The 25,865-nt window shown below is 43.1% G+C and overlaps 3 protein-coding genes across 5 annotated transcripts; 1 reads left to right on the top strand and 2 right to left on the bottom strand.

Annotated features, from left to right (window-relative positions):
* Positions 1–345: 345 nt before the first annotated feature.
* On the bottom strand, positions 346–7,132 carry PSMB1 (proteasome 20S subunit beta 1). The gene is made up of 6 exons (XM_041468514.1): positions 6,966–7,132; positions 5,647–5,754; positions 4,196–4,277; positions 3,621–3,750; positions 1,968–2,074; positions 346–607 (listed from the first exon to the last, which is right to left on the bottom strand). Exons 1-6 carry the CDS (start codon positions 7,067–7,069, stop codon positions 422–424), a joined length of 717 nt encoding a protein of 238 aa, XP_041324448.1. The 5' UTR covers positions 7,070–7,132; the 3' UTR covers positions 346–421.
* Positions 7,133–7,257: 125 nt separating this feature from the next.
* Positions 7,258–18,721, top strand: LOC121354105 (TATA-box binding protein). 3 transcript variants are annotated; one of them, XM_041468501.1, is made up of 8 exons: positions 7,258–7,353; positions 10,695–10,931; positions 11,564–11,889; positions 12,938–13,025; positions 14,955–15,046; positions 16,275–16,442; positions 16,737–16,831; positions 18,050–18,721. In XM_041468501.1, the coding sequence occupies exons 2-8, from the start codon at positions 10,878–10,880 to the stop codon at positions 18,127–18,129; spliced, it is 903 nt and encodes a 300-aa protein (XP_041324435.1). In that variant the 5' UTR covers positions 7,258–7,353; positions 10,695–10,877; the 3' UTR covers positions 18,130–18,721. The 3 variants fall into 3 exon arrangements, with proteins under 3 accessions (XP_041324435.1, XP_041324426.1, XP_041324418.1); XM_041468492.1 differs by having other exon boundaries at positions 7,258–7,586; XM_041468484.1 differs by lacking the exon at positions 7,258–7,353 and adding an exon at positions 9,046–9,127.
* A 2,473-nt stretch (positions 18,722–21,194) lies between these two features.
* Positions 21,195–25,841, bottom strand: PDCD2 (programmed cell death 2). The gene is made up of 6 exons (XM_041468460.1): positions 25,472–25,841; positions 25,141–25,392; positions 24,610–24,786; positions 23,492–23,607; positions 22,125–22,241; positions 21,195–21,616 (listed from the first exon to the last, which is right to left on the bottom strand). The coding sequence occupies exons 1-6, from the start codon at positions 25,773–25,775 to the stop codon at positions 21,452–21,454; spliced, it is 1,131 nt and encodes a 376-aa protein (XP_041324394.1). The 5' UTR covers positions 25,776–25,841; the 3' UTR covers positions 21,195–21,451.
* Positions 25,842–25,865: the final 24 nt, after the last annotated feature.

Raw genomic sequence — 25,865 nt, 5'->3', positions numbered from 1 at the left:
AACACGTCAGAGAAATAAAGGAGAAGACAGGAAAAGCAAGCTATGAAGTGCAGAGAAGGCAGCATGAACACAGCAAATGCTTTACTCGCTAAATCAAGATTGAACTGAAAGAATTATCAGAATAGTCTCTGAGCCTAAATTTTAATACTCCCCCATAGTTCAGCATAAGGGATTGTGAGAAGGGGATTAAACTTCCATTAGAATTAGCCTGATTGATAGATTAAGATGAGATGAAGAAAACTGACTTGTAACTTTAAGCTGCTTCCTCACCACAAACTGCTCTGGTTTCTAAAACACACAACTTCTAACAAAGACAGAAAATACTCAGCACCACAGTAGCCGAACTGTTTGAAAAAAATTTAATTGGACAAATGTCTTCATAACACAGGTAAATTGTACATCACAGATAACATGAACTGAATTAGTCTTTTCGTAACTGAACAGTTTGCTCTTTAATTCCATCTTTTGTGACAATGCAAATCTTTAGTGCATCCCCAGTGTACACATCTCTCTCAGCAGCAGAAATGAAGACATCCTTTACCAGCTGCAAAGCCTTTTCCAGGGTCAGAGGTACATGCTCCACATTTTGCATGTTCTTGAAGCCAATCTAAGAAAGATGAAAATGTATTTTATCCATCTATGAAAATTGTTTCAGTCTCTGCACTAGAATAAACAGATTTAGATTAATTAAAAAGAAGAAAAGAGTCCATCTATTTTTAAAACCCCAAAGCTGAAAAAGCATTCCTCCACACAGTTTACAGTTGAGACCTTTGCCAATACCAACACTCTTAGAAAATTACCTAGAAGCAGATCCAATATACAGCCAGCATAGCTCCTTCTGCTCATTCAGCATGTACAAGATCACAATGACCATTTGGATCTGATCTAATTCTTCATAAACTTCTCACAAGTTTGGCAGTACCAGAACTGCACACGAGTCTTATTTTCTCCAGTCACTTGTAGTTAGGAACATTTCTTAAAAGCAAATATTCCCTGAGATACCTAGACTTCAAAACTAAGTCTGTATTGGAGCATATCTGGTCCTAACAAACAGCATTAAGTTAGCTTATAAAAGTAAGTGTCAACTTAAGCATCAGAACAGGTAAGGGAGAAGAGTCCCATGTTTTGCCTGAAACCCATAAGCAATAAAAAATTACTTATGACAACTTGGTTTTTGCAGAATATATTTCCTTCAGTTAATAAAGTAAAAAAAAAAAAAAAAAAGGAAATATTCTATTCCTTTCTCATCTGGTCAAGAAAAGAACATTCACTACTTTTCTAAGCACAAAAGTTGTGTTGGCATCAGGTTCAAGTGACTAAATAACAACACCAATGTCAAAAAATTAAAATGAGTAAAACATGCTTTGGTATTTCTCCCATTCAATTATTAACAGCTTCAACTAAATATGAAAATATTCTTCAAGTATTTCAGACAGATTTAGCTGAATAAGTTTCCAGCAGTTTTATGTAAAAACACTCTTACTAAAAAATGGTATCTGAGTTGTATAAAACTGAAGACTTAAACAAGGGTATGTTAAATGATAAAATGTATGTATCAATTCTATCTTCTCAATTTGATATTATTTCATCCCAAGTAACAAGAATATTTATGTTATCAGAAAAGAAAAAACTCCCAAAACCCAGAACAAAACCCATCCAAACACCTTCTAGGGTAAACATAACTCCCAATTAAAACATTTCTGTCTTTTAAACAGGCATTGCAAATACAAATAATGCATTAAAAACCTGAACAGACCCCAAAGCAAAACTTCGATTTCTCCTGAGAAAGTAAAGCCACATAATTTATAAATGTATGGATTACCAGGTCCTACCTGGGTAATAGACTTAAAACTTCTTTCAAAAGTAATATTCTCCAGAAGTAAGCTACATTAATTTGAATGTCACAAATCTTTACTGAGATAAAGAAAAAAAAACAAACCAAAACAAAAGCCAACAAGCTACTTTACCTGGTTATCCAGCAAAGGCTGCAACATGGCACTTGCTGATCCACCTGCTTTGAAAGTATCTCTCTCATAGGAGCCCACTGGATCAAAGCTATAAACTGCTCCCTTCCCTGAAAAAAAATAAATAAATTAGTATGTAATTCATAAAGCTGCCCAATACTGACAAGCATCTTCAACAGAACCAGCTCTCTGGATAAGCACTATCTGGAACACTGCAGATCACAGTAAACCTTTACCAAACAACAGAATATGTTCAGATGATGCTTTTTACAGAAGACTCACTATGGTTGCAGCCTGGTACAAGATCCAAGGTTATTTTCTTTATTTAAGCCACAACCATGCTTCAAGAGATGTTTACTACACTACTTACCACAGAAAAAGTGCTGATGCAGAGTAATCAAAGCAGAAAAATGAGCTAGAGTGTAGTGCCGCACAAAGAGCCCCAGGGTTCCACAGCTAACACAAACAAGCAGCTCACTGATCCTGAATGATACGTTTCTTGAATTACCTCCAGAAAGCACGCCTCGATGCCTCTGCATCAAACTCCCAGAACCAGGGATGATGCTCTGGTTTCTTGCACACTTCCCTCTGCAGCCAGACCAGGTGGTGCAAAGTTTACTGGCCTGCACCAGCATCAGAGGTACAGACACACTGTAGCTCTGAAGCATGAGGGTTTGATGAGGACATGCCAGTCAGAATGCAGCAGCTGGCCAAGCCCAGCCTTTCTGTTCAGACAGGCTGCACCCAATTCAATGAACTGGCCAGTACCCGTGGCAGCAGGGCACAGGAGCTGAACAGCCCTGAGAAAGCCAGCCAAATCAACAATCAATTTTGCTGGACCCTAATTTAGTCCATGCAAGCAAACCTGCACACTGATTCTTATCAGCTGCTACAGCATCTTTATAATCTGAGATTTACCATTATGCAAGGCAGACTAATCCCCTGCCAGATCTCACAAATCATAGACATGTCTTAGCAAGACTGGGAAAGCAGTGTAAGTTACTGGTAAAAACAAACTGCAGGGAATGGCTAAAATTATCCACACAAGACCACCTCTGAGCTCCTACTCAAAGCCAGATAACACAGTATTTCAGCTACTCAACCAAATCACAGTAACCCACTAAGTTCTGGAAGGGCTGTACATTAAACTACAGCTTCTGTGTAGAAATCATGATTTTCATTAGAGGTTAGTTAACATTTTGAAATAACTTTGTAGAAACCTGCCTCTGGAGTAAGTCTTCACATTAAATAGTCTTTACCATACTCACAGGTATGAGTGAAACATATACAATTTTACTGATGACATCTGCTTTAAAGGTGCAATTTAAAAATTCAGCAAAACAGCTGTAAAATTTTCCAGTCTAAAGTATGAATTATTTCACTTTAGAGATTTTATTTGTAATCAAATAATTATAACATAGCTTTTAGACTTTCAGACCTTCAGAAACGAAAAATCAAGTGAATAACAAAAACTAGGAAACAAGCCAGCTACAAATATGTATTCAATCTGTGTAAGTACCATAATTCCTAAAGGCAGGTGTTAGGAATAGCAACACAAACTTTGTTATTCAATCAGTACCCTTGAGATGTCAAGGAATAACTATCCACCCACAGAAATGCAGCCGCTCTTTTTTCTTTTTCTGTCTGAAGTCTTACCTTCTTCATCAAGTCCGCCAATTATATTGTAGACGTAGTAGGGAAAGAAACGTCGAGAGTATAGGATAGTAGACAGCATTGCTGCAATAGCCCCTGTAGTCATGGTCTTGTTGTTGGAATGCTTGTACATCTGCAAGTGGTAGAGCACACCCAGGAAGGAAGTCAAACACTAAAGCTGACATTCAACCAGAATTACATTTTCTGTAAACTCACTACAGAAGAATCTGATGCTAAGCAAAATTATTAACCAGCACAATTAGTGAAAACACACTGCTCTAAAAGGTAAAACCTCTTTACAAGCCAAAGATTAACACATCTTCAAATTTTTGTAATTAATACGTGTTGCCTCATTTACAATATCCTTTCCAGCTCTTCCAGTCTATAAATTTATGGTGCCACACTTAATAAGAACACAGCACCAATTTTCCCTGCCAGATCTTTCACTAGCAACACAGTTATGATACAAACACTTGGGAAAAAATCAGCAGAAGTTATAATTAAAACATATCATATTATTGGTCTCAAGTATAATATTAAGAATCTAAGTTTCTAAATACAGTAAGATTCATAGTTACCTTTAATCTGGCTTCAATAATTTTAGTAAGGGTAAGGCAGTCTCCATGGAAACCAGTGCATCCAATGACAGTTTGTTCTGTTCTGAAAAATGTAACATTTTGTTACAATTTAGACTTAGCATCAACTACAGCAATTTCTTACACAGTAGGTTATTATGAAAACACCAAATGTATTTTCAGTTTTTCTAGTGCTGTCAAAAACAGTTGTCTAAAACGTAGTAACAGATCTGTGGTGTACAAAAGGCACCTGCAACCTACATCTCCAAGAGGACTCAAACGCAGGACCACGCAGATGTCTTTCTTCAATCCACTTCCTTCTTCAGCTGTCAGTAAGACTGACAAAAAGAAACTCCATTTCTTCATGCACCCCAACTCCAGCTGTAGCAATTCAGTCTTACTAGAAGACCTGTTATAAGCTGGTACAATGGTTACGTGACATTTATGGTTTTGGTGGCTTCTGTCAGCACAAACAGAAGCTATCTGGCTGCAGATGCACTACAGAAGCTTAGCTCTGCTCAGTTTTGAAATGTTTTATGAACACTAACCACGAGAACACACACTTGAAATTTTGATTCTAGGAAACAGAAAAGAGTCTAGAAACATTAATACACACTGAACAACCCAAAGCAGTCATTCAGAAAACATCTTAAAACAAAATCTACTCTCAGCCCATCACTAGACTTACACAAAGCCACCGTGTACAGTTATGTATACTGCACCAGACTAATCTCCATCTGGACTGTATCAGAGAATCAAACATATAGCAGTAACAAGTTAGCCAGGAGAAACCAAGTTATTTTGATTTCACATCATCAAGTTAGAAAAAGAAACAATAACCCAGACAAAAATAAAAAAAAAAGTTTACATAGTTGATGACAGCCTACAAGGCAAGCACTTGCTGCAGTAAAATGAACATAAATAACATGTAGCTGTAAACCAAAGAGATGCTACGCAGCTGAGTCAAACTAAGCATAAAATGAGCAAAGAAAGTTCAATTATGGAACTACTGATAGGTTTACCTCCCCTAAAACAAACACACCTCTAAAGTGCCATGTAATGAACTAGAGAGATACAGAACAACTGGCAGCAGTGGACACACTTGCAGACAATCACTAGATGCAGAATGAGTTATCACAGGGATAAGTTTTGCTACAGTTAAGTTAAAAATTCTTCTGATTATCCAATGAAAAAACTCCACATCAAGGTTTGTATAATGCTAAAAATGTTCTGCTCTCACTTAATTTCAAGGGCATGAAACAAGAAATCTGGCTGTATTATAATCCAACATCATATCACATCTTGCATTACAGTAAAGGTCACCATGACTCCAAAATCTACTTTGTTACTGTGCTTTTTCTTCTAAGAATTCTGCTTAAAGCAGGAGGCAGGTGACATGGTCAGCAATACAAAAGATTTTTCATCTTTTTCAATCCTTGCAGATCTGGACTTACAGCTTGTAGCATTTTGGACTGTCCCGGGAGTGAATTGAATAGCCTTCACTCAGACGTGTGTCAGAGGCAACGATACAAAAGTCTTCTCCAGCAATCGCCAGCACAGTCCTTAAAAAAAGAGTATTGATAAATCATGACCTGCAGCACAAGCATCTTTTTAGACAACACAGAAACAAACTAGATAGTAATTCTACACCCAGACTCGTGTTTTGTCAAGTATCTTACATTCCTTGCTATGTTTCCCACTATGCACATCCCTACTCAACACCAAAGGAAGAAGACTCTAGCCAGACTGAAGAAAATATATGCACTCTATATATGTGGTCCTCTACTCTGATTTAAATTATATGGAAACTTGGTAAAACAGACTCTCCACCAGGCAAGACCCAGACCCAATGGATGAGGTATTTTATATGCCTGATAATAACTCATCCTCCTAAAACAAGCACAGTATTGAGCAACAGTATCACTACACTTAAATAAACAACAGTTTTAAAATTTGGTGTTATTACTTCCCAACAACTAGTTTTGTGATCACCACAGGTGTATTACCATTAAGTAATAAAGAGATGCCCTTTAAAAAGCAGTAGTCATCCTAAGGAAAAAAAAACCAACCTGGCCAGATCATACCATCAACTCAGGTGTGTAAAGTACCACCTGCCTTTAACAGTTACAGCAAGGCAGCATTCAACCCAGTAACACATTTACTAGCAGCATGGTAAAAAGCAAAGGCCATAAACTAAAACACAGGAAGCTCCACCTCAACATGAGGAAGAACTTAACGTTGAGGGTGACAGAGCATTGGAATAGGCTGCCCAGGGAAGTCGTGGAGTCTCCCTCTCTGAAGACATTCAAAACCCACCTGGACGCGTTCTGGTGTCACCTGCTCACGGTGACCCTGCCTTAGCAGGGGGGTTGGACCGGATGATCTCCTAATCCAACCAGCCCTAACAGCTCTGTGATTCTGTAACAGGACCATTACCTGGGTTTCCTAAGCCACTATAAAGAAACCACCCTGCGGGGAACAAAATATGCGTACTTTAAGATCAGTCAAAGTTTAGGGAGCCCGAGTGTTCCAAAAGTCACACGGACAGGCAAGAACACCCTGAAAGACAGCAAGGCCTCAAGGCAAGCCCGAGCCCAGCTCCTCCTTGTGCTGCCGCTCCCTCCCTACAAAGAGGAGACCTTGAGGGGATATAAACCCGAGGAGAAGCAGGAATAAGGCGAGGCAGCCCCAACCCCGGCGCCGCTTTCCCCAGGGCCTCATACTCCGGGCCGAGGGTGCTCCGTCCCGCCCGCTGCCTGCCCGGGCCCCTCACCCTCCGTTGAAGGTGTACGGCGAGAAGCGGTAGTGCTGCACGGGCGCCTCCAGCCCGTAGCCCGTCTCGGGCCGGGAGGGCCCGCATCCCGCGGTGGACAGCATCGCGGCCTGCCGATCGCTGCTGTCTCACGGCGAAATGGCGGCACCGGAGGCGGAAGCGGAGCTGCTCTGGAGGGCGGCACCGCCTCCTCCTTGCTGCTCTGCCGGGCGGCGAGCGCCGGGGTCTGGCCGGAGGGCGGCAGGGCCGCTGAGGGGCAGAACCCGCCCCGGCCCCGCCTGCGGCACGGTGTGTGCGTGGGCCCCGGGCAGCGCTTGGACAAGAGCCGATGCCGGCGCTGCCCTGTCGCCTGCGTGCCCGCTCGTGGAGCCACGCAGGCTGATCAGTGGTGAGGCCATAACACACCGCTCGCGTTTGGGCGGGTGGGCAGCAGCGTGGCTCCTGTTCTGTAGGGGAGAGCGCCTTTGGAACCGCCGTGAAGAGCAAGAGTCGGGAATCATAGAATCATCGGGTGGCTGGAGTGGGAAGAGACCTTAAAGATCATCTAATCCTGTCACGGGCAGGGACACCTTTCACTAGACCAAGCCACTCAGAGCTCCGTCCTGCATTGAAAACTTCCAGGTATGGGGCACCCACAAATTCCCAAGGCAATCTGTGCCAGTAATGCACCACCCTCACAGCAAAAACTTCCTCCTAATATCTAATCTAAACAATCTCTCTTTCAGTTTGAGTCTTGTCCTGTCACTACATACTCTTGTGAAAAGTCCCTTTCCACCTTTCTAGTAGGTCACCCTGAAGCCTTCTCTTATCCAGGCTGAATAATCAAAATTATCTCAGCCTTTCCTTGTGCTTCATCCCTCTAAGCATCTTGGTGGCCCTCCTCTGGACTTGCTCCAACAGGTCCAGGTCTTCCTTGAGCTGGACACAGTACTCCAGACAGGGTATCACCAGGTCCTGAGGTGGGCCATGGGGTGTGGTGCCAGGCACCATGGCACAAGTGGAAGCAAGTGGGAAGGGCTGGGATAGAAGCTTGAAGAGATACTAGGGGAGTAGAGGGTGGGGACAGTGAGATGCAGGGGACACATGGTGCTCCTGAGGAGAAGTGTGTTGCCCTGCTTGGGAAGCACAGCCGTGGTGGCTGCAGTCTCCATGGGCACAGTGCAGACACAGCGGTGAGATCCGCAGTTGGCAGCACGGCAGTGTGGAACTCTCTACAGCTCCAGTGTGAGGAACCACAGCTTCTGTGAGGGCCTGGCGCACTGCCAGGGACCCCCTCAGATTCACAGGATCTGGAAGGGATTACAGGGGGTCATTTGGGGCAACCGTTCTGCTCAAGCAGGGTCATCCTAGAGCACCTGACACAGGGTTGTGTCCAGATGGTTCTTGAACATCTCCAGTGAGGGAGACTCCGTAACCTCTCAGGACAATCTGTTCCAGTGCTTGGTCACCTGCACAGTAAAGAAATTCTTCCTCGTATCCAGGTAGAACTTCCTGTGCATCAGTATCTGCCCACTGCCTCTTGTCCTATTGCTTGGCATTACCAGGATGAGCCCAGATGAATCCTCTTCACACCCACCCTTTAGATATTTATTCACATTTATGAGGTCCCTTCTGAGTTGTCTCTTCTCGAGGCTGAACAGGCCCAGGTCCCTCAGCCTTTTCTCTTAAGTGGATGCTCCAATCCCTTAATCATCTCTATAGTCCTCTGCTGCATCTGCTCCAGGAACTCCATGACTCTCCTGTCCTGAGGAGCCCAGAACAGGACACAGCACTCCAGATGTGGCCTCGCCAGTGCTGAGTACAGGGGCAGGATTGACCTCCTGGCAATGCTCTTCCTAATGCACCCCAGGACAGCACTGGCCTTCTTGGCCACAGGGGCACTGCTGGCTCATGGAGCCTGTTTGCACCAGGAGCCCAGGGCCTTCCCCACAGAGCTGCTTCCCAGCGGGCTGGCCCCAGCCTGTGCTGGTGCATGTGGTTACGCCGCTCCAGGTGCAGGACCCTGCACTCGACCTTGTTTAATTTCCGAAGGTTCCTCTCTGTGAAGCCTCCAGTCCCGCTGGCGGTGGGAAGTGACGCGCCGGGCGCGCCGGTGGCGCGGGGGCGGGGCGCGGCCGGGCTCCGGCGGGCGCTGAGCGCGGCGGGAGCGGAGCGAGCGCCAGGTACCGAGCGCCCCCGCTCCCCGGGGCCGCCGCTTGCCCCCTGCCCGCGGATGGGCCGGTGGAGCGCGATGGTGCGGGGCAGGCCGAGCCCGGAGGGCGGGGACGGTGCGCGGGCCGGGCTTGCTCCGCACCTCCGGGGCGGCCTGAGCCGCGACCGGAGAAGCGGAGAGGGACTCCCGCGGCGCGGAGGCGGCGGCCGCCTTTCTCTCCCCCGAGCCGCGGCGGGATGGGCGCGGCGGGACCCTGCGGGGGCGGGCGGGGGCTGCGCGGCGCCGGGCCGGTGTTGGATGGGGAGTGAGGAGGGCTGCGGGGCGCGGGCAGGCTGTGGCCGCACGCCGAGCGCTGCCGTGTGGCTGGTGGAGAGCCCGAAAGGGGCCTCGGGGGTGGGTCGGGGCCTCCTCCGGGCTGTCTCCGGCTTCTGGACTCTGTTCCCTCGACCGAAACGTCGCCCGACGTTTGTAGTGGAGATCCGAGCAAGCCGCGTTAAGTGGGTAGAGGAGGGACCTCTGGGTAGACGATGCCCTGGGTGCAGGTTTTGGCATGCCTGGTATCCAGCCTTCTTACTAAATAGCTGGGCTGTTGAGGAGTTGACTTTGTTTTTTCCAGGATAATGTTTAGGCCTTTTATGTACCCACGTTGTAAAACCTGGGTGCTCTGCTTGATACCTTTGGTGAAGGTAAAGATGATAATATCTTATGGTCATGGCTGGAAAAAAGCAGACATTTCTAGCTGCAGTGTAAATATTACTGTAGTTCTAAGCTCTCATGTCTTAAAAAAAAGAGAGGCTGAATAGGCTGTCTTCAGATTTTGAGGTGGCCTACCTCTGGCCTAATAATGACCTTGAGTATTTCTTAGCAATAGTAAAGAAACTTATAAATTAATGGGGCAATATTTTATATCATTGGTACCATGACATTTAAATTCTCCACTTCTGTTGTTTATTTCCATAACACAGCAACAGAAGTATAGTTAAAAAATGAAAATAATTATATGTTTCACTTGTGTACTTGACATTTGTCTTTACATATTTCTTTTTTGTCATGAAATGGATGTCATTACAGTTTGAAATCTGTTAGTGCTTTATTTTATGTAATTGGATGGAAGAGGTTTTCCTAGCTGTGATTTGAGCTGCGATGCTTTTCTCATAGAAGAAAAAAAGTAATTTTTGAAAGCCTAAGCCTTAAAATGGCCAGGAAGAGACTTAAGAGCAATGTCAATTAGTAGCCAAGGGAATTAAATTCTGAAAAAATCAGTGCTTTTGCAGCTAAAACGAAGCTTGGAGTAGAATGAGCATCAACAGCTTGAGCTGTTAGTGCAGGAGGGTTTGGTTAGACAGAGGCCTGCCCATGTGAGTCAGGTGACCTGCCAGGGACTTCAGCAGAATCATACTGCAAAGTTTCTATGGAATGTGCCTGAAAAAGGTTATTTTTATGGATTGTGTATGCATGAATGTTCTTATATGTATTTGTACGTGGGCGTCTCTTATCTGAGTCAGCAGCTGATAGGTTTTCTTTTGGGTTTGTGTTTAGATATTATTCTCAAGAATAATATAATTATTTCTTTCCAGGCTTTGGTTAGTGTTGGAGACTCATATTTTTCTGAAGCTGATGTTTTCCTAACACTTTCAGCTTGGCTTTAAAAGCTACTTCGCTGTAATGTTTTAAATGGTTAAAAAACCTCTAAGATTTGAAGTTTATTTAAATTAATTGAAGGAAGTACTTCTGGCCTCACCAAAGAAATAACTGGAATCATGGATCAGAACAACAGTTTGCCACCCTACGCTCAAGGCTTAGCCTCCCCTCAGGTAAAAACAAATTATTTAAAATGTAACTATCATCTGAATTTCCTTTATGAAAGTGGTTTCTCTTTCTTGTATCTAGCTTCACATTTCTTTGGATGCAGACCTGAAAAATTTTGCTAGGTATCGAATAATACTAGTATGAAGCAGAATTTTGAAATCATTGATGTCTATATTTAGAAATATAAGAAACACATGGTTTCTTATACATGGAACATATGTGGGATTTCTTAATGGAGTTCCTCTTAAGTTGAAACATGAGTGACAAGTTGGAAAGATTAATTTAATTTTGTGATTGCTCCTTAAACTATGTACATAATAGATTGTTGCTGGGCTATGAATGCAGTGAGCACAGTTGGTGTTCAAACAATTTCAAGTTAAATTGTGGGTCAAAGTTGAGACATGCTTGCAAGGTAGAGGGAGAAACATGTCATGTTCTCTAGATTCCTTTGGGTAGTACTTTATTCTATAGAACATCTGCATTTCTGATTTTAATGATTTACTACTAGATGCTTTAGGTTTGATATGAGCCACTTGGCTAACAGATTTATTTTTGACTCCTCCCAAAAACTTTATCTCTTAAAATCAAAATGGAGTCGTCATGATCTGTGGTTTTCATGTCATGTTTTCTTCTGTAGGGTGCAATGACCCCAGGAATTCCAATTTTCAGCCCAATGATGCCATATGGCACAGGACTGACACCACAGCCTGTCCAGAGCACCAACAGCCTGTCCATATTGGAGGAACAGCAGCGGCAGCAGCAGCAAGCAGCACAGCAATCCACATCACAGCAAGCGACACAGGGAACATCTGGTCAAACCCCCCAGCTCTTCCATTCACAGACTCTTACCACAGCCCCTTTACCAGGAACCACACCTCTGTACTCCTCTCCAATGACTCCAATGACTCCAATAACTCCTGCAACACCAGCGTCAGAGAGCTCTGGCATAGTGCCACAACTACAGTGAGTGCCCCATGTGTTAGTGCATCATGTTCTTTCTCAGATAGCCCTTTAAAGACTTAGGACCAAAGTCACATCAGGAATTAGGTACTGCATTTTGGTGGGAAGGGAGGTCCTGAGAATTTGAGTCTGCTGTAGCAATATGAGTAATTTTTACTTTTATTTTTAGCTTAGCTTAGTAATATAAACAGTTTCTTAGTGATTTGTCAACAGTACATCTTTGGAGCATGCTAATGGAGGGTTATATATGTCTTCATTTAACACCATCGTAATTTTTAACTCCTTGCACTTTAGGAGTTCAAGATGTTTCCTTTTCCAGTGCATGGCTAACACTGAATTTGTGAGAAGGTAAAAAAACCCTAGAACTAGTTCTAAGTTCAGGTATGGAAGTATTTCAGTGAATTTCAGTTTTAAATAGACTACTTCAGAAATTTGTGGAAGGGACAACGAGAAATGGTTGATAGCATGAATTGAAAGAGTAGTTTCTCATATTTTTCTTACTTTTTTTTCCCTCACTGAGGAATAATTATATTTCAGGGTTTTCCCAGAAAAGAAAAATTTTTATCTAGTAACTTTTAAAAACTTTCTGGAGACCTGCTATCCCATCTCCTGGCAATGCATTTACCTCCTGGGTCATTCCCACTTAGTTTTGCACCCTCCTTCTTGAAGCATATAGCAAGGAAAATTTCAGATGGTACTATCTCATTTTTTCCTCTTTCCAGCAGCTTCCCTGATTGTGGTGAGGGCTCTCAGCATCAGTAATTTTTCCTGCCAAACTGAAATAGAGATTCTTCTCATGAGACGTTTTTCATAATAGCTGACAGATAAGGAGGAATCAGCAATTATGCCTTAGGAGCTTCTGTCCTATAAAAGGAAGTTCCTGAGCCAAAACACTGCTCAGTGCTCCTGTTAGTAGGAAAGATGCCATTCAAACTCACTTGGAGAAACAAAATAATAAAAAAAAAATAAAATTGATTAGTCTTGCTAAAAATGAGGAAGACACATGAATTCCTTATTGTTTTTTTAATATATTTCTCTGATCTGTCTTTAGGAATATTGTGTCCACAGTGAATCTTGGTTGCAAACTTGACCTAAAAACTATTGCACTTCGTGCCCGAAATGCTGAATATAATCCCAAGGTAAGAGAAATGTATTAAGAGTTCATCCTATAACAGATAAATTAAAGTCTCAGGTTGTGGCTGCAGGCTGCTGCAATAGACTGAAAAACTTACCTGCTATATGTGCAGTTTTATACTGTAGTTAAAAGGGAAATCTTAATAAACTTAGGACATTCAAATTAGTAAAAAGCATTTTTATGCTGAGGTAGCTGTGATGTACACCAGGTTGTAAGTTGTTAGATTTAGAAAAACCTTAACCAACAGTGTAGTACACTGGCCAAGCTTTTTTTGGTAGAGGTGGCCTCTGCTGCTGTTCATATGGGCATATTCGTTTGTAGTACTCAGTGAGCTCTTTTTGCTTATTACTGTGAAATGTCTGATGATGAAATCTTTTCCCCTATCTCCCAACAAGGAGAAAGGAAAGAAGAGTTAAAATCCTGGACTCCTGCCAGAGCTGTGGTTTTCTCCACCTAGCTGTTCTTCTGGAATTCTTACGGTCACAGGGCATTCACTTATTTTTCATAGTCTCACTTCCCTCTGTTCTCTCATGTTCTCCTCCAGTACTTCTGCCATCTCATTGTTTCTGATGGCTAAGTTTGGTGGAACATTAAAATGGATCAAAACAAAATCAATTAAATTGATTTTTTTGCATACTGACTTTTAAGTTGCCTGCTGCTTTTTAATAGTAGTGGGGTTCGAAGTAAGGAGCATCTTTTAGCTTGGGAAATCTGAACAACAGCAAAGGAACTGGAGCATTAAATCAAGAAAATTATGTTGCTGCATGTTTCTTTTGGGTGGCTCCTCTTGAATATGTTATCTTTGCAACAACAGTAGCTGGACACAAAAAAAAGTTTAGACGTTGCATAATTGAATTGGCTTGTCTTGTGAAGGCTTCAGTTTTCCTGAGGGGTGTGTGTTTTTCTTGTTTTAGCATTTAGTATTTTGCTGCAGTTGACCTGAACTCTGCTCTTAAAGGTTAAAGCACACATGCAGGCATGTATGATAAATGATTCTTAATGTAAGTTTATACCAGTGATGCTGTTACATAATTGCGGGTAAGATATTAGCGCAGCAAAAATTTGAGCATGCCTTGGTAACTCCTAATGTAGAGGGTAGGTGGCTTGTAAAACTTGTAGGCTAGAATAACCAATATGAAACACTGTTTTCCATGGCAGAGGGATGGAGGGGTTATGTAACACACTCCTGACATTTAGTCAGTAGATTCATCTATCAAAGAAAGATGTTGCTTGGCTGTATTATTTGAGTCATATTTTGACAAATGTGCTGTTGGGTAACCCACGCTACTACCTTGGTTATGTCAGCAGAACAATTCATGGGACTGCAGGGTGAGCTGTTCCAAGTTAAATGTAACAAACAGGGGTTTTTGTGCGTGTGTGCCCACCTCAGTTTCCAGTATCTCTTGTTTCAAGGAATGTAAGAATATTTGGAAAGGCTTACTGAGAATAAAAAGCTAGAGCTAATCAGGCTGCTGTGTCCTACAGTGGTAGTTGAGGTGGCGTCTGTTTACACAGGACTTTGATCTCCAGCAGTTCTGTTTGCTGGTATTGTAACACTGTCCATTTTTTTGGATAGTCTTCCATCCTACTCATAAAATTCCAACACATATGGAGGAATTTTTTAAAATATATTTTTAAAATTGTATTGCTCTGATGCAAATGTTAGCATTATTTATATGTTGCATATATAGTAATGAGAGATGAACAGGAATGCAGTGGTAAATATCCTTCCTGTCTGGCTCTACCTCTCAGTGGGTGTGCTTGAAGGTACTTATGGTTTAAGTTAACTTAAATTTCAAGTAAACTTTGAGTGATCTGTAAGTATGTTTGATAGTTCTCCTTGAACTGCAGTGTAACTAAGATGATGCAGATTTGGTTTTAATGTAATGATGACAGCAGTATATCACTAACAGTTTCAATGCTCACACTTCAGCGTTTTGCTGCTGTTATTATGAGAATAAGAGAACCACGTACTACTGCACTGATATTCAGCTCTGGAAAAATGGTGTGCACAGGAGCAAAAAGGTATGTTTAGGCATTACAAGCAAACTAGCTCAGGCTGTCTTTTTTTCATGTGCCATGATGCTTGTTTATATAGACACATCAAAGTTGTACAGGTACAACTAATCGTGCTTCACAGTTACCTCAGATTATACATATTTCTACAGAAAATGCCTGTTTATGATTGAAGAGACTTCCTGACTTTTGGGGAAATGGTAGTTCTATTTCTGAAGTACTGTCATTCAGTCTGATAAACTGGTTTGCAGTTATATATTATATATAACATATTTTATTCATTTATTATATTCATTCTTTGGCCTTGCAGTTATCTGCTTTTTCTGATAATTAAAAAAATTCAGCAACTATGCATTGGAACTGCTTAAATTGTAATGATGGTGAGAGAAGGATTTTATATTTGAATAGCTTCATTCATCACAGTACAAGAGCTCCAAATCTCTGGTTCCTGTAGTGTGATCTGTTCTTAACAGGACCATTGAAGCACAAGAATTGAAAACTAAACATAATCTTAACTCTAGTGGGCAGGAGAGAAATTCTGCTCTGAAGAAGTCTGCTAGTAATCCAGAAGGAATAAACTAATGAGCAGAGATTAATTAATAGATCTGTACTGGGAAACACTTTCTCTACCTGGTGACACTTGAAATTCAAGTTGTCTTACTCTGCATCAGCAGCAAACAGATTCTCAGCTGTTTACAGTCCTGAAACAAACTGAATTCTGCAACAGTGGGTAAGGCTGTGCAGTTGTATTAAACCCATGTTTGAATGCCTGGGCTGAATCAAGCAGAAGACGTTGCCAGTTGACAGATTTTTATAGAAATACAGTAGTAGTAGTAGTAGTCGTAGTAGTATTAGTAGTAGTAGTAGTAGTAGTACTAGTAGTAGTAGTAGTTCAAGGTTGTTCTATGGTGAAAACTTATGTAACAATCTTAATGTCCCACTAGAGGGACTCTGGTCAATATTTAAAAAATGTAATGTGTATTGATTTATAATTTACTGTTTTGTGTCTCATGAACAGTGAGTGCAACACTAGTGGTGTTCAGGAGCCTATTACCAAAATTAGCATGAAAACCAGTCAGTGCTAGTTGTTAATTTTGGATGTAAAAATTTTGCATGTGAACTCCCCTCTCCGTCCACACAGACTTTTTTCCCCAGTTAGGTATTTGTGGTTTAATGCTGTTTGCTTGAAGTAATACTTAACTGAGGCAGTAATATGGATATCCTTTTCTCACTTCAGTGAGGAGCAATCCAGACTGGCTGCAAGGAAGTATGCAAGAGTTGTTCAGAAACTGGGTTTTCCCGCAAAATTTTTGGATTTTAAAATTCAGAATATGGTGGGTAGCTGTGATGTGAAATTTCCCATCAGACTGGAAGGATTGGTACTCACACATCAGCAGTTCAGCAGGTAAAAAAAGGCTTGTTTATGTTTCATTCTTGTTGCATACTATCTTAGAAGGTGACATCTGTTTAGATTATTCCCTTGCACCACAGGGAAACTTGCATCTTTGTTCCCATCTCTGCACTGCCTCAGGTGCAACTGAGGTTGCCCAATGTGAACCTGTCAAAATTATGTTTCCTGCTACCCTCCCCAGGTTTCAGGGAAGTCTACACCTTCTCTGCCCAGTCCTGGACTGGGCCCAGAAGATAGGGTGGAACATGGGTCTGCAAGCACCTTTAAACACACTCTCTTCTCTTACAGCTACGAGCCAGAATTGTTTCCTGGCTTAATCTACAGAATGATTAAGCCAAGAATTGTTCTGCTTATTTTTGTTTCTGGAAAAGTGGTTTTAACTGGTAAGTGAAGACAGTATCTTATTCCAAGAGGTTAGATTCTGACTGTATGACAGGGAACAGACAGGGATATGTAAGCTGCCAGGTACTTCTCCTTTAGAGATTACAGTACTGAGAAAGGAGAGTTAATAGAGTATTCCATGGATGGCGATGTTAAGGAAACTTCCCTGTGCAGTCATCCAGCAGCCACTCTGGCAGTCAGAGCCACACCATCTGCAGCAGGGCCAAAGCCTGTTTGCAGTGGGCAGCTCCAGCGAAGCCAACAGGTGTCCTGCTTGACTCCCTACACACCCCACTCACACAGTCAGACCAGATTTTCTTGAGGGCTCAGCACCAGGCTTTGTTAGGCAAAGATGCAGCAGTTCAGGCCTCTTGCCTGAGTGTCCTTCACCCAGAGCTCAACCTGCAGCTCAGCACTGCCACTGCACACACAGCTACCTGCACTATGTTCCCTAACAGATGGGAATGCACAAAGCAACAACACATTTGGCTAGATCAAAGGAACAATCATCATGAACCCTGGTATGCAGGTACCCAAAAAGCTGTAAAGAATGCAGGTGATCTTTCTGGCAAAATCTGAAAAAAAAAATCTGTGGCTGAGCATGTGACTGAGCTAGCTTTTCTTTGGTAGCTTGGTTGCAGGCTGCTGCCATGCTCTATGATGCAGCAGCCAAAGAAGGGGAGGTACTTGAGCTCTAGGACCTCCTCAACCTCGGGTGCTCAGCCTACTCCCTCCATATTTTCTCATGCTGTGTCTTACTATGAAGAAAAAACCCACAAGACCCACCGACAAAAGAAGGATCATGTCCCTGCAGTGTGGGGAAATGCAGTTTTCTGCAGTGGTCTCCATTGCCAGACCTTCCTCCCCCTGATATTCACACTCTCAAAAAAAGCTCCACCAGTTAGGCCTTTCTGCACAAACATCCTACAGGGCTATGCTTTGTTGTTGGGTCTCCTGTGGAAATTGTGTCTCTGAAAATTCCATTTGCAACATAGCATCATCACAGAGATGCTAGTGAAAGTTTTAGCAGCTGTCACATTAAAAAGAGAAGGCTGGTAGTGTAAGCTCTCTATGAAATGTGTTAAAAAGGATTGTAAAAATGGAGATTTATGGATACACGTAGGTTTTATATAGAGTTGCATTCAAATACATGTTCTAAAAGCTAAAATTAAGTATTTGGCAAAAGGTACAAACTAATTTAATCTCTTCTCTTTTTCCAGGTGCTAAAGTACGAGCAGAAATCTATGAAGCATTTGAAAACATCTATCCTATTTTAAAGGGATTCAGAAAGACAACGTAACAGTTTCTACATGTTTCAGAGAAATCAGGGGTATATTTTAAAAGGTATTGTGTATGGCACAGCAGTAACAAGAAACGGACTTCCAGTGCAACTGAAACACCAGGACTTGGACTATTTCCCAGTTAGTGCCTACTTCCCTGATGCTCAAGGGGAACTGTTTTCTTGAATATGTCTACTGAGTTACTGTGAGTTGCTTTACTGGGCTGCTTCTGGAGCAGCCCCTCCAACTTTTATTTATATTCTAGCTTTTAAATAGTTTTAATGCCAGTCCTATTAATAGAAAATCTGTAAGATGATTTAAAGACAAATGCAACTGTGTCATTCAGTGTATAAACCACTTTAATTGCCATGTATATATGTTTTAAGTTCCTTCCATAAGACCATGGGTTTTATAACTTTCAGAATTTTAGCTTTTAAATTTTTCAATTTTAAATTTCCTTGGTGTCAGACACATTCCCTCTTTCCAGTATTAAGCAACATAGAATGAATTTATTAATTAAAATGGCTCACTGTACATATATATATAATATATACCTTTCTTCACTTTCCTTCTTCAACTCCATATGTACAATAAACCCTGTTTATACAACTATGGGAACTGTCCTAATAAATTTTAAAATTACCCAGCTGCTAGAATGAAATACATTGAATTACTTTTTTTTATTTAATAGATTTTTTAATAGCAGATGCACTGATATAAGTGACATGTTGTTTTGAGAGAATCTTAGCAGTGCTGTGGCTTGCATACCTGCAGTCACATCCTTGACAGTATCTACCTTGAATATTTCCAATATGTTAAAGCAGAAGGGATGATGGGTTAAAGAAGCTTGTGTTTGAGTACGTGCTGCCTTATGTTCAACAGATGGGATTTAGGCAAGTCTTAAATAGCTGCACTAGACTGAAACAATAGATCCCTGCTTAGCTTCTAGATTTTTTTAAAATTACTACCTTTGTATTTTACCAGCTGTGACAGCCTCACTATATTAGTGTTCCTGTAAAATGTCAAAGCCCTTACTGAAATAAATGGGCAGCAGATCTTTCTCCTTTTTAATGCCTTTATTAAAGAGATTCAGCTCAGGTGGGGAGAAATCGACGGGTCGCGCCCACGCCGCCGCTGTCCCCAAGAGTGGCACGGAGGAGAAGGGTGATGCAGCTCTGTCCGCTGGTCTGCAGGCAGAGCTGGGGACTGCGTCCTCACGGGAGATTCACAGATTCCTGCTTTTCGGTCCAACACTTCGGGTCCCCTCCTTAGTGAACATCCTTTCAGGTCAGGGTGAGAAGCAAAAAGGATCCGAGCAGGTACTGGACTGCGCGCCCGTCCTTAGACATCACCTAGGGTCCCCTAATTCTATATTGGCTCGTTGTTTTTAGGGGTTTTCCTGGGAAACTTTTGGAGCAGTGCATTTCTCATCTGCATACGTGGTCTCAGGCCACTCCTATTCTCCTGGGCTGCCTGTCCAGGTGTAGCTCCAGGGCAAGCACTGGGAGGACAATGGCTAAATCACCAGCCATTGACGGGCAATTAAATAAGAACTCTTAACAATGAAGCTAATTTGACAGCAATTGGTCCCACCGGTTTTAGCTCTGTAGCCTTAAACAAAAATAGGTAACTTTTTATTCATAACACTTACAACTGGAGTCAGCATGTACATAATCTTCCTTCTGAACCATGCTTGAAGCCTAATAGGCTCAGAGCTAAAAATAACCTTTTTTTTCCTTCAGTAAATTTCCAGGAATAATAACCTCTCTATGACTTACACATTATTTCAAACAGCTTTTATCTGAAACTAACCCAGTTGTAAACAGTGGTCTCATTACTAAGTTGGCGTTTCATTCCAGACAAAATTAAGTTTTGGCTGGCTTTAATACTGCTCCATTTGCAAATCCCAAGTGACCTTAATCTTCAGTCTTCTCTCTACACCAGTGTCTCTCCAGGTGTTTTAATGACTGGTTTCATGGCTTTTACCAGAAAGATGCTGTTTATTAATGTAGCTGTGCAGGATATACTGAAGCACTATGTTGCCTTCAGTGCGATGCCACTCTGCTGTGAGCTCATGAATGTTCCTGAGAGCTCTTGGCTGTAACTGTATGGCTGTCCATGCTTTTGCAGGACCTGAACTATTACCAACTTATGTGCAAAACTCTTCAACTCTTCAGAAAGCTTGAAGCCCTAAGAAACCATAGGACAGTTTTTCAACAAAATGAGTCGAGCTGTACTACAGTGACTTAAGACAGTTTGCTCTTTTACAACAGGGACCAGGGCTTCAAACTACCCTGCTAGAAATTAAGTTCTGTGATAACAAAACCACTTCCAGGTACAGCATTCTCTGCCTGCTTATTTAAGTACTTTCAACATCTAAATTATTGCAAAAACCCCACAGTGGGCCCCACAGTGTCACAGTTAAGCACCATGAATGGCTGGAGCAGGGTAAGGGAATATGTAACTGAACTCAGTTCTACAGGGAAACACACAAAAAAGCCTTTTCTGCAAGTACTGCCATAGCCATGGGAGTAGTTAAGCAACTAACTACCACAGCAAAGCTCAGCATTATGGTTTCACTATTCTCTTGCCTCAGCTATATGGCAGTCATACAGTGGAAGAATTCCTGCAGAGGACACTTATTTTTAAACTTCACCAATGATGGCAGACTTAAGGTACCAATCTGCTGCTACAGGCAGTGTGTAACAAGACAAACGTGTTCTGGTAGGGCTGACTTTGTTTAAACTCCTTCTGCATGGGGCTAATAGTTTTCAAACACTTAATTTTTGTGCATTTTATCTCAAATAACCAGTCCGTCAGAATAGGTGACAAACTCCAAAGTTAGGTTTAGCGTACCTGTTGAGAAAGGGAGGCGGATTTAAATTCCACAGCAAAAGGCTATGCAGCTTTGTCTTAGCTGACTCCTGTACAGCTCTTCAATATAAGCACTCAAGTGGGTTTACAGTAGTCTGCTTTTCTTTGAATGAATGTTAATTTTTGAGTGGCCCGAAGAAAATCCTGACAGACTACAATATTTTAAGTTTTTGCAGTTCCATTACCAACAAAAGATAATTTCACCAATCCAAAAGTTTTCCATCTTTATTTAATAAACTTCCAGAAATGAGATTTGAAATGAAGCTTTCTGAACAAATGCATCTGGCTTCATTACCAGGTTGAAGTAAAAGCTCCTCTGGAGCACAAGAGAGGCTGTCAAGGTCTAGTTTCAGCAGTTTTATCACTATTACAAGATGCACAGTTACCAGTGACTTCAGTTCAGCTACCTGTTTGCATAGTGCAGAGATGCAGTGAAACAAATCAAGTATGCCATTTGGATGACTCAACTCATAAAGTACTGCCCATGGAATAGTCTTGTTTCCATATGAACTCTTCCAGGTATTCACTTCCCCCACCGCAGCTGTCAGCACAAGTGTACACCACCAGCGTTCCCCAGTCGATGCTCTCTCCAAGGCTGTCAACCTGAAGGTGGTTCAGGAGCTGTGGCATAATCTTCAAGAAAAAACAAAATGTTTAGAGGCAGGCCACAGACTTCTCCCCTCTCCCAACTTCTCCTCCTGAAGAACAGTCCTTGGCATAAGAATTGATATTCTCTTACACCAAAATCCCAGCTGAAGCTACTATGTATATGGCAGCTCAAATAAACCAAATTTGGAATTCTAGGTTTTATTTGGCCTTATAAGACTTGCCTGATTTGAAAGCCTCCCACCATTTGAAATTCCGTTAGTAACTATATTTTGCACCTTTCCATGATAGTGTGTTCACCATACATACACCTCTAGCATTCAAAATTCTACAGCTGAATGCTTCCAGCCAAACCTATTTATAATCCACATAATGAAGTGAAAAAGCTCTTACAAGAGTAAATAAAGGCTCTGTACAATAATTTAGCGTAGTTAGTTTGTTGCAACTTCAACCTTCTTGCTCAAATTACAAGCCAACACCTATACCATTAGATCCTGAGTCGGAAATACATTACCTGTATTATGAGCTTACATACCTGGAATTCAAATATCCTTTTGGCACCACATACACAATTTGGGATATCTTTTTCTTCAGGCCTATTTTCACCTGACACCCAGAGTGGACCTTCTCCTCCTCTGCAGTATCTAATAATCTGAAATACAGAAATTTAAGTTCTCATGACTATCCTTTCATCTTGGTATCAAATAGGTGTTTAGTGACAGAGACAAACCTGTAGATAGAGCAGAAAAAGGTCAGTTGTTTAATAACCATGGCAAAATATCATTTGCAAATGCAGCATGCTAAATAAGACAGATTTCTTATGTAAGTTTTCTTAACTATGTGAATCATGCAAGTATTCATTCATACCATATTTTTTCAGTGATCCAGGGATCATCTGCAGTGGTTTGTAATTGCTTAACCAAGGGATCCGGAAATGCAAGGTTTTGTACGTTACAGTCTTGAGACAGAGAAAGAGCAGCTGGATAATTAGCACACAGACCTGCACACAGTTAGGAATGCAATCCAGATCTTTCTGTCTGCAGTTCTGCATCTAAATACAAGACTATCCTAATGTTCAAGAAGGTATTTTTAGACCTATCCTTTGTTTTTCAGTTACTAGCAAATCACACATTATCAGCAAAAGGACACTTGGACAGATCAGTCAGTACAGAGATGGTCAGAGAGAGTGAGGCACATACCTAAGGCGGAGAAGAGAACAGACTCAAAGTCTCCTACTTTCTGAGTGTGTACCTTAACCCCTCAGCTACCAGGCAAAACACGGAGAGAATTTCTTCTTCACCACTTTGATGGATTTAGGACTCTTTCTTCTCTGAATTAAAGCGGGGACCATGGTTTTGTTTGACAATGTAGCTTTTAAGACATTTGCAGTAATACGAAATAGCATGGCAGGGGAGGAAGATTTCTGTTTTAAATAGTGGAAATTCTAAAGTCATCACTAATTCCTTCAACCTTAAAAAAAGCCAAGCCACCCCCCAATGCAGCTGGTGACAGTGACAGAGCTCTTCTCTGCAGTTTTTGTTCTGCTGAGAAGGAAGGCCCAAAGGGCTGCAGGCTGGGGAACAGTGCAGTGGTTCTCCATGTCCTTTGGTTCGAACCATGTTTGCAGGCTGGTGGCTCCTTCCACACTGTGGGGGATTCAGCACCTTCGTGCCACCTCATCCTGACCAGCGGCTGTTTAAGATGGATGAGCAGGTGCTACACTCTTACTTGGGCATGAATTAAGTTCAGCATATAACAAAGATGAGAGTGTGTAGGTTAGGTGTGTGGAGGATGAGGAGGCATCCCTATTTCTAACTAGGTACAAAAGGCAGTGAAATGTTGCAGGTGCAGCAGGATGCTGTGTCAGAACTGCTACTTTCAAAGGCCGCCCCATCTTCTGACCTGCTCTGGTTCAGCAGCTACTTGTTTTTTAAACACTTGGAAGATCTTTTCTTCTTCAGTCTCGTGTTTTGCCATTGCTTCCAATGTCTCTTCATCTAAGGACTGAAATGCTTCATCTAAGCAAGAAAAAAGAACAACAAAACTTACAGGCTGATACAAGACACTAAAAATTACAAACAGTATTAGCATGTGTAAATTTATTTAAGCCATTCCTGGCAGAAATCTAAGATCTTTTTTCTCTTCATGGCATGTTAAGATTTGGTCACACACAGGTCCATTTACTAGTTTTAGTTGCATTTTAAACGCAGATGTCAGTACTGGAACACTGGAAAGGGAAGGAGTTAGTCTACCAAAGTTTATGGCTCCCAGCAGGTATCACTGAGACTACAGAACTTTCAGGATACAACATCTGAAAAAGGCCTGCATGCTGCTCATGTGCCAGACTTCAGTTTTTAGCACTGAAGAGTGTATCTGTTACACTCCAACAACCACACCAACTGGGGGCACCAAACATTCTTGAGACAGCTTTGGACCACAGCAAGGGATCACCAGGAACCCAGCATCCTTCCCTGGCACCACCACAAACTCTCCACCCTGGGTGTGTTCAAAGCCAGTGTGGTTGCAGCAAACCCATCATGAATGTAGCGGGAGCAGAGAGGAAGGAGCCTGCACTTAACTGCTTCATTCAAAGTCAGTCAAAATAGACCAGTTTTCTGCTAGTACAGAGAAGAAAATTTTATTTACCATAAAGTAAGACAAATTATCTTGACTTGACTTAGTTCAACCTAACAATCTCCTGATTTTAACAGCATTCAGCAGCAGGTGCTCAGTCCTGTCCTTCTCAACTTGGGTTGTTCCTTACCGATTGGAAGCACACAGGGACACAGTGTAACTCTGAGCTATCAGCAGCAACAGCTGCTTCAACAGCTCCTGGGGTCAAAGCTTAGTAAGTCTTTCCTGTAAAAGCAACTTATATTATGAGATGTCTACAACTGCACATTTAGCCTTTTTTCACCAGTAGTTCACAAGGAACACTTAAAAATCACTGTATTTGATATTTTAAAGATGTGATAACAGGCATAACTGGGAAGAATTACAGGCAGCATTTTATTTCTGACCTGCAGTGCCTGCAGCTCCAAGTTCCCCTTGTTCTTTTGCATCCTTTGATGTATCTTCAGCTCCTTGTTCATCATCAGTGCTGTCAGTGGGAAATTCCGGTTCCTCAGGTTCTATCAAAATTTCATATTCTGGAAAAAGGAATTCGTTATGCTCTGGAATTGCATCTGCCGAGTCATCTAGAAAACAGAAGACAGACACCACTTCACAACGTCATCTCGTATTTCACATCCTTCTCCCCAAAAGCTACACAGCAAACTACATAGCAAAAACATTGCATGAGCAAGAAAGATTTACATCACTGCTAGACCTGACCTGAAGGTAAGAAAAACAGTCATGTTAAGGACAGTGGAAAACTGCAACAGGCGTCCTGTTGCTTTGATCCTCTGTAAATCCAAGTAGCGTGGAAGGCAGACCAAACAGTGCTAGCAGCAGCATTTAAGAACTCAAAAGCTGTGGCTCGGCAGCTCGGTGCAGTATTAACGCATGTCGAGTTACTCCGTTCCAGAGGTCCCTAACGGCCGCGAACCCACCTCCGGCGGCGTGCTGCCCGCAGGAGCGGCGGTGCCCGCGCCGCCAGTCCAGCGCCTGGTGCTCGGGCCCGCAGTAGGCGGCGCGGCGGCAGCGCCCGCAGCAGCGCGGCCCGAGGCAGCCGCAGACGCGGCAGAGCGCGGCGCCGCTGCCCAGCCGCCGCGGGGGCGCGGGGCCCGGGCCCGGGGGCGGCTCCTCGGGGGGCGGCTCCTCGGGGTACGTGTCGTTCCGCCGCGGCAGCTGGTTCCGGAACACTGCGGGCGAGACGCGCCGGTCAGCGGGGCGGCGGCCGGCGGCCCTCGCCCCGTCCCTCCCTGCGTCCCCGCGCCTCACCGCGGAAGGGCCCGCACGGGCCCGCCAGGCGGTAGCAGGCGGGGCTGCGGCAGGCAAACACGAAGAGGGTGCGGTGGAAGGCGTCGGGGCGGCCGGGCAGCGGCGCGTACAGCTGGAGCAGGAAGGCGCGGGGCTGCTGGCACTGGCCGCAGCGCAGAGCGGCGGGGCCCGGCAGCCCGGCCTCACCCAGCCACGCCGGCCGCCCCCCGACCTTGCTGGGGAAGTAGGTGCTGTGCAGTCGCCAGGCACCGCCCGGGCCCTCCGCCGCCGCCGCCGCGAAACCCAGCTCCACGCCGGGAGCCATGCCGCTTCCCGTCGGCCGCCAGGCCCCGAGAGGGGCGGGCGCTGCGCCGGACCCGCCCAGCCCCGCTCCGCTCTCCCCGCCCCCGACAGC

Source organism: Pyrgilauda ruficollis, unplaced genomic scaffold (genome assembly GCF_017590135.1).
Source record: "Pyrgilauda ruficollis isolate IOZ18807 unplaced genomic scaffold, ASM1759013v1 scaffold101, whole genome shotgun sequence".
Taxonomy (NCBI): domain Eukaryota; kingdom Metazoa; phylum Chordata; class Aves; order Passeriformes; family Passeridae; genus Pyrgilauda; species Pyrgilauda ruficollis.
The sequence above is the reverse complement of the archived record's forward strand: the minus strand, read 5'-3'. Positions and strand labels throughout refer to the sequence as shown.

Bases quoted from the DNA above. Each gene is read 5' to 3' on its own strand.
- LOC121354105 (XM_041468501.1), top strand. From the start codon at position 10,878: ATGGATCAGAACAACAGTTTGCCACCCTACGCTCAAGGCTTAGCCTCC. The intron at 15,047-16,274 runs GTATGTTTAGGC...TTCTCACTTCAG, and splicing joins GTGTGCACAGGAGCAAAAAG to TGAGGAGCAATCCAGACTGG. The intron at 16,832-18,049 runs GTAAGTGAAGAC...CTCTTTTTCCAG, and splicing joins TGGAAAAGTGGTTTTAACTG to GTGCTAAAGTACGAGCAGAA.
- PDCD2 (XM_041468460.1), bottom strand. From the start codon at position 25,775: ATGGCTCCCGGCGTGGAGCTGGGTTTCGCGGCGGCGGCGGCGGAGGGC. The intron at 23,608-24,609 runs GTCAGAAATAAA...TTTCTTGCTTAG, and splicing joins TGGAGCTGCAGGCACTGCAG to ATGAAGCATTTCAGTCCTTA. The intron at 21,617-22,124 runs GTATGTAAGCTC...TTTTTCTTGAAG, and splicing joins AAAGGATATTTGAATTCCAG to ATTATGCCACAGCTCCTGAA.
- PSMB1 (XM_041468514.1), bottom strand. From the start codon at position 7,069: ATGCTGTCCACCGCGGGATGCGGGCCCTCCCGGCCCGAGACGGGCTAC. The intron at 5,755-6,965 runs GTGAGGGGCCCG...TCTTTTTTTAAG, and splicing joins CCGTACACCTTCAACGGAGG to GACTGTGCTGGCGATTGCTG. The intron at 608-1,967 runs GTAAAGTAGCTT...CATCTTTCTTAG, and splicing joins AGCCTTTGCTGGATAACCAG to ATTGGCTTCAAGAACATGCA.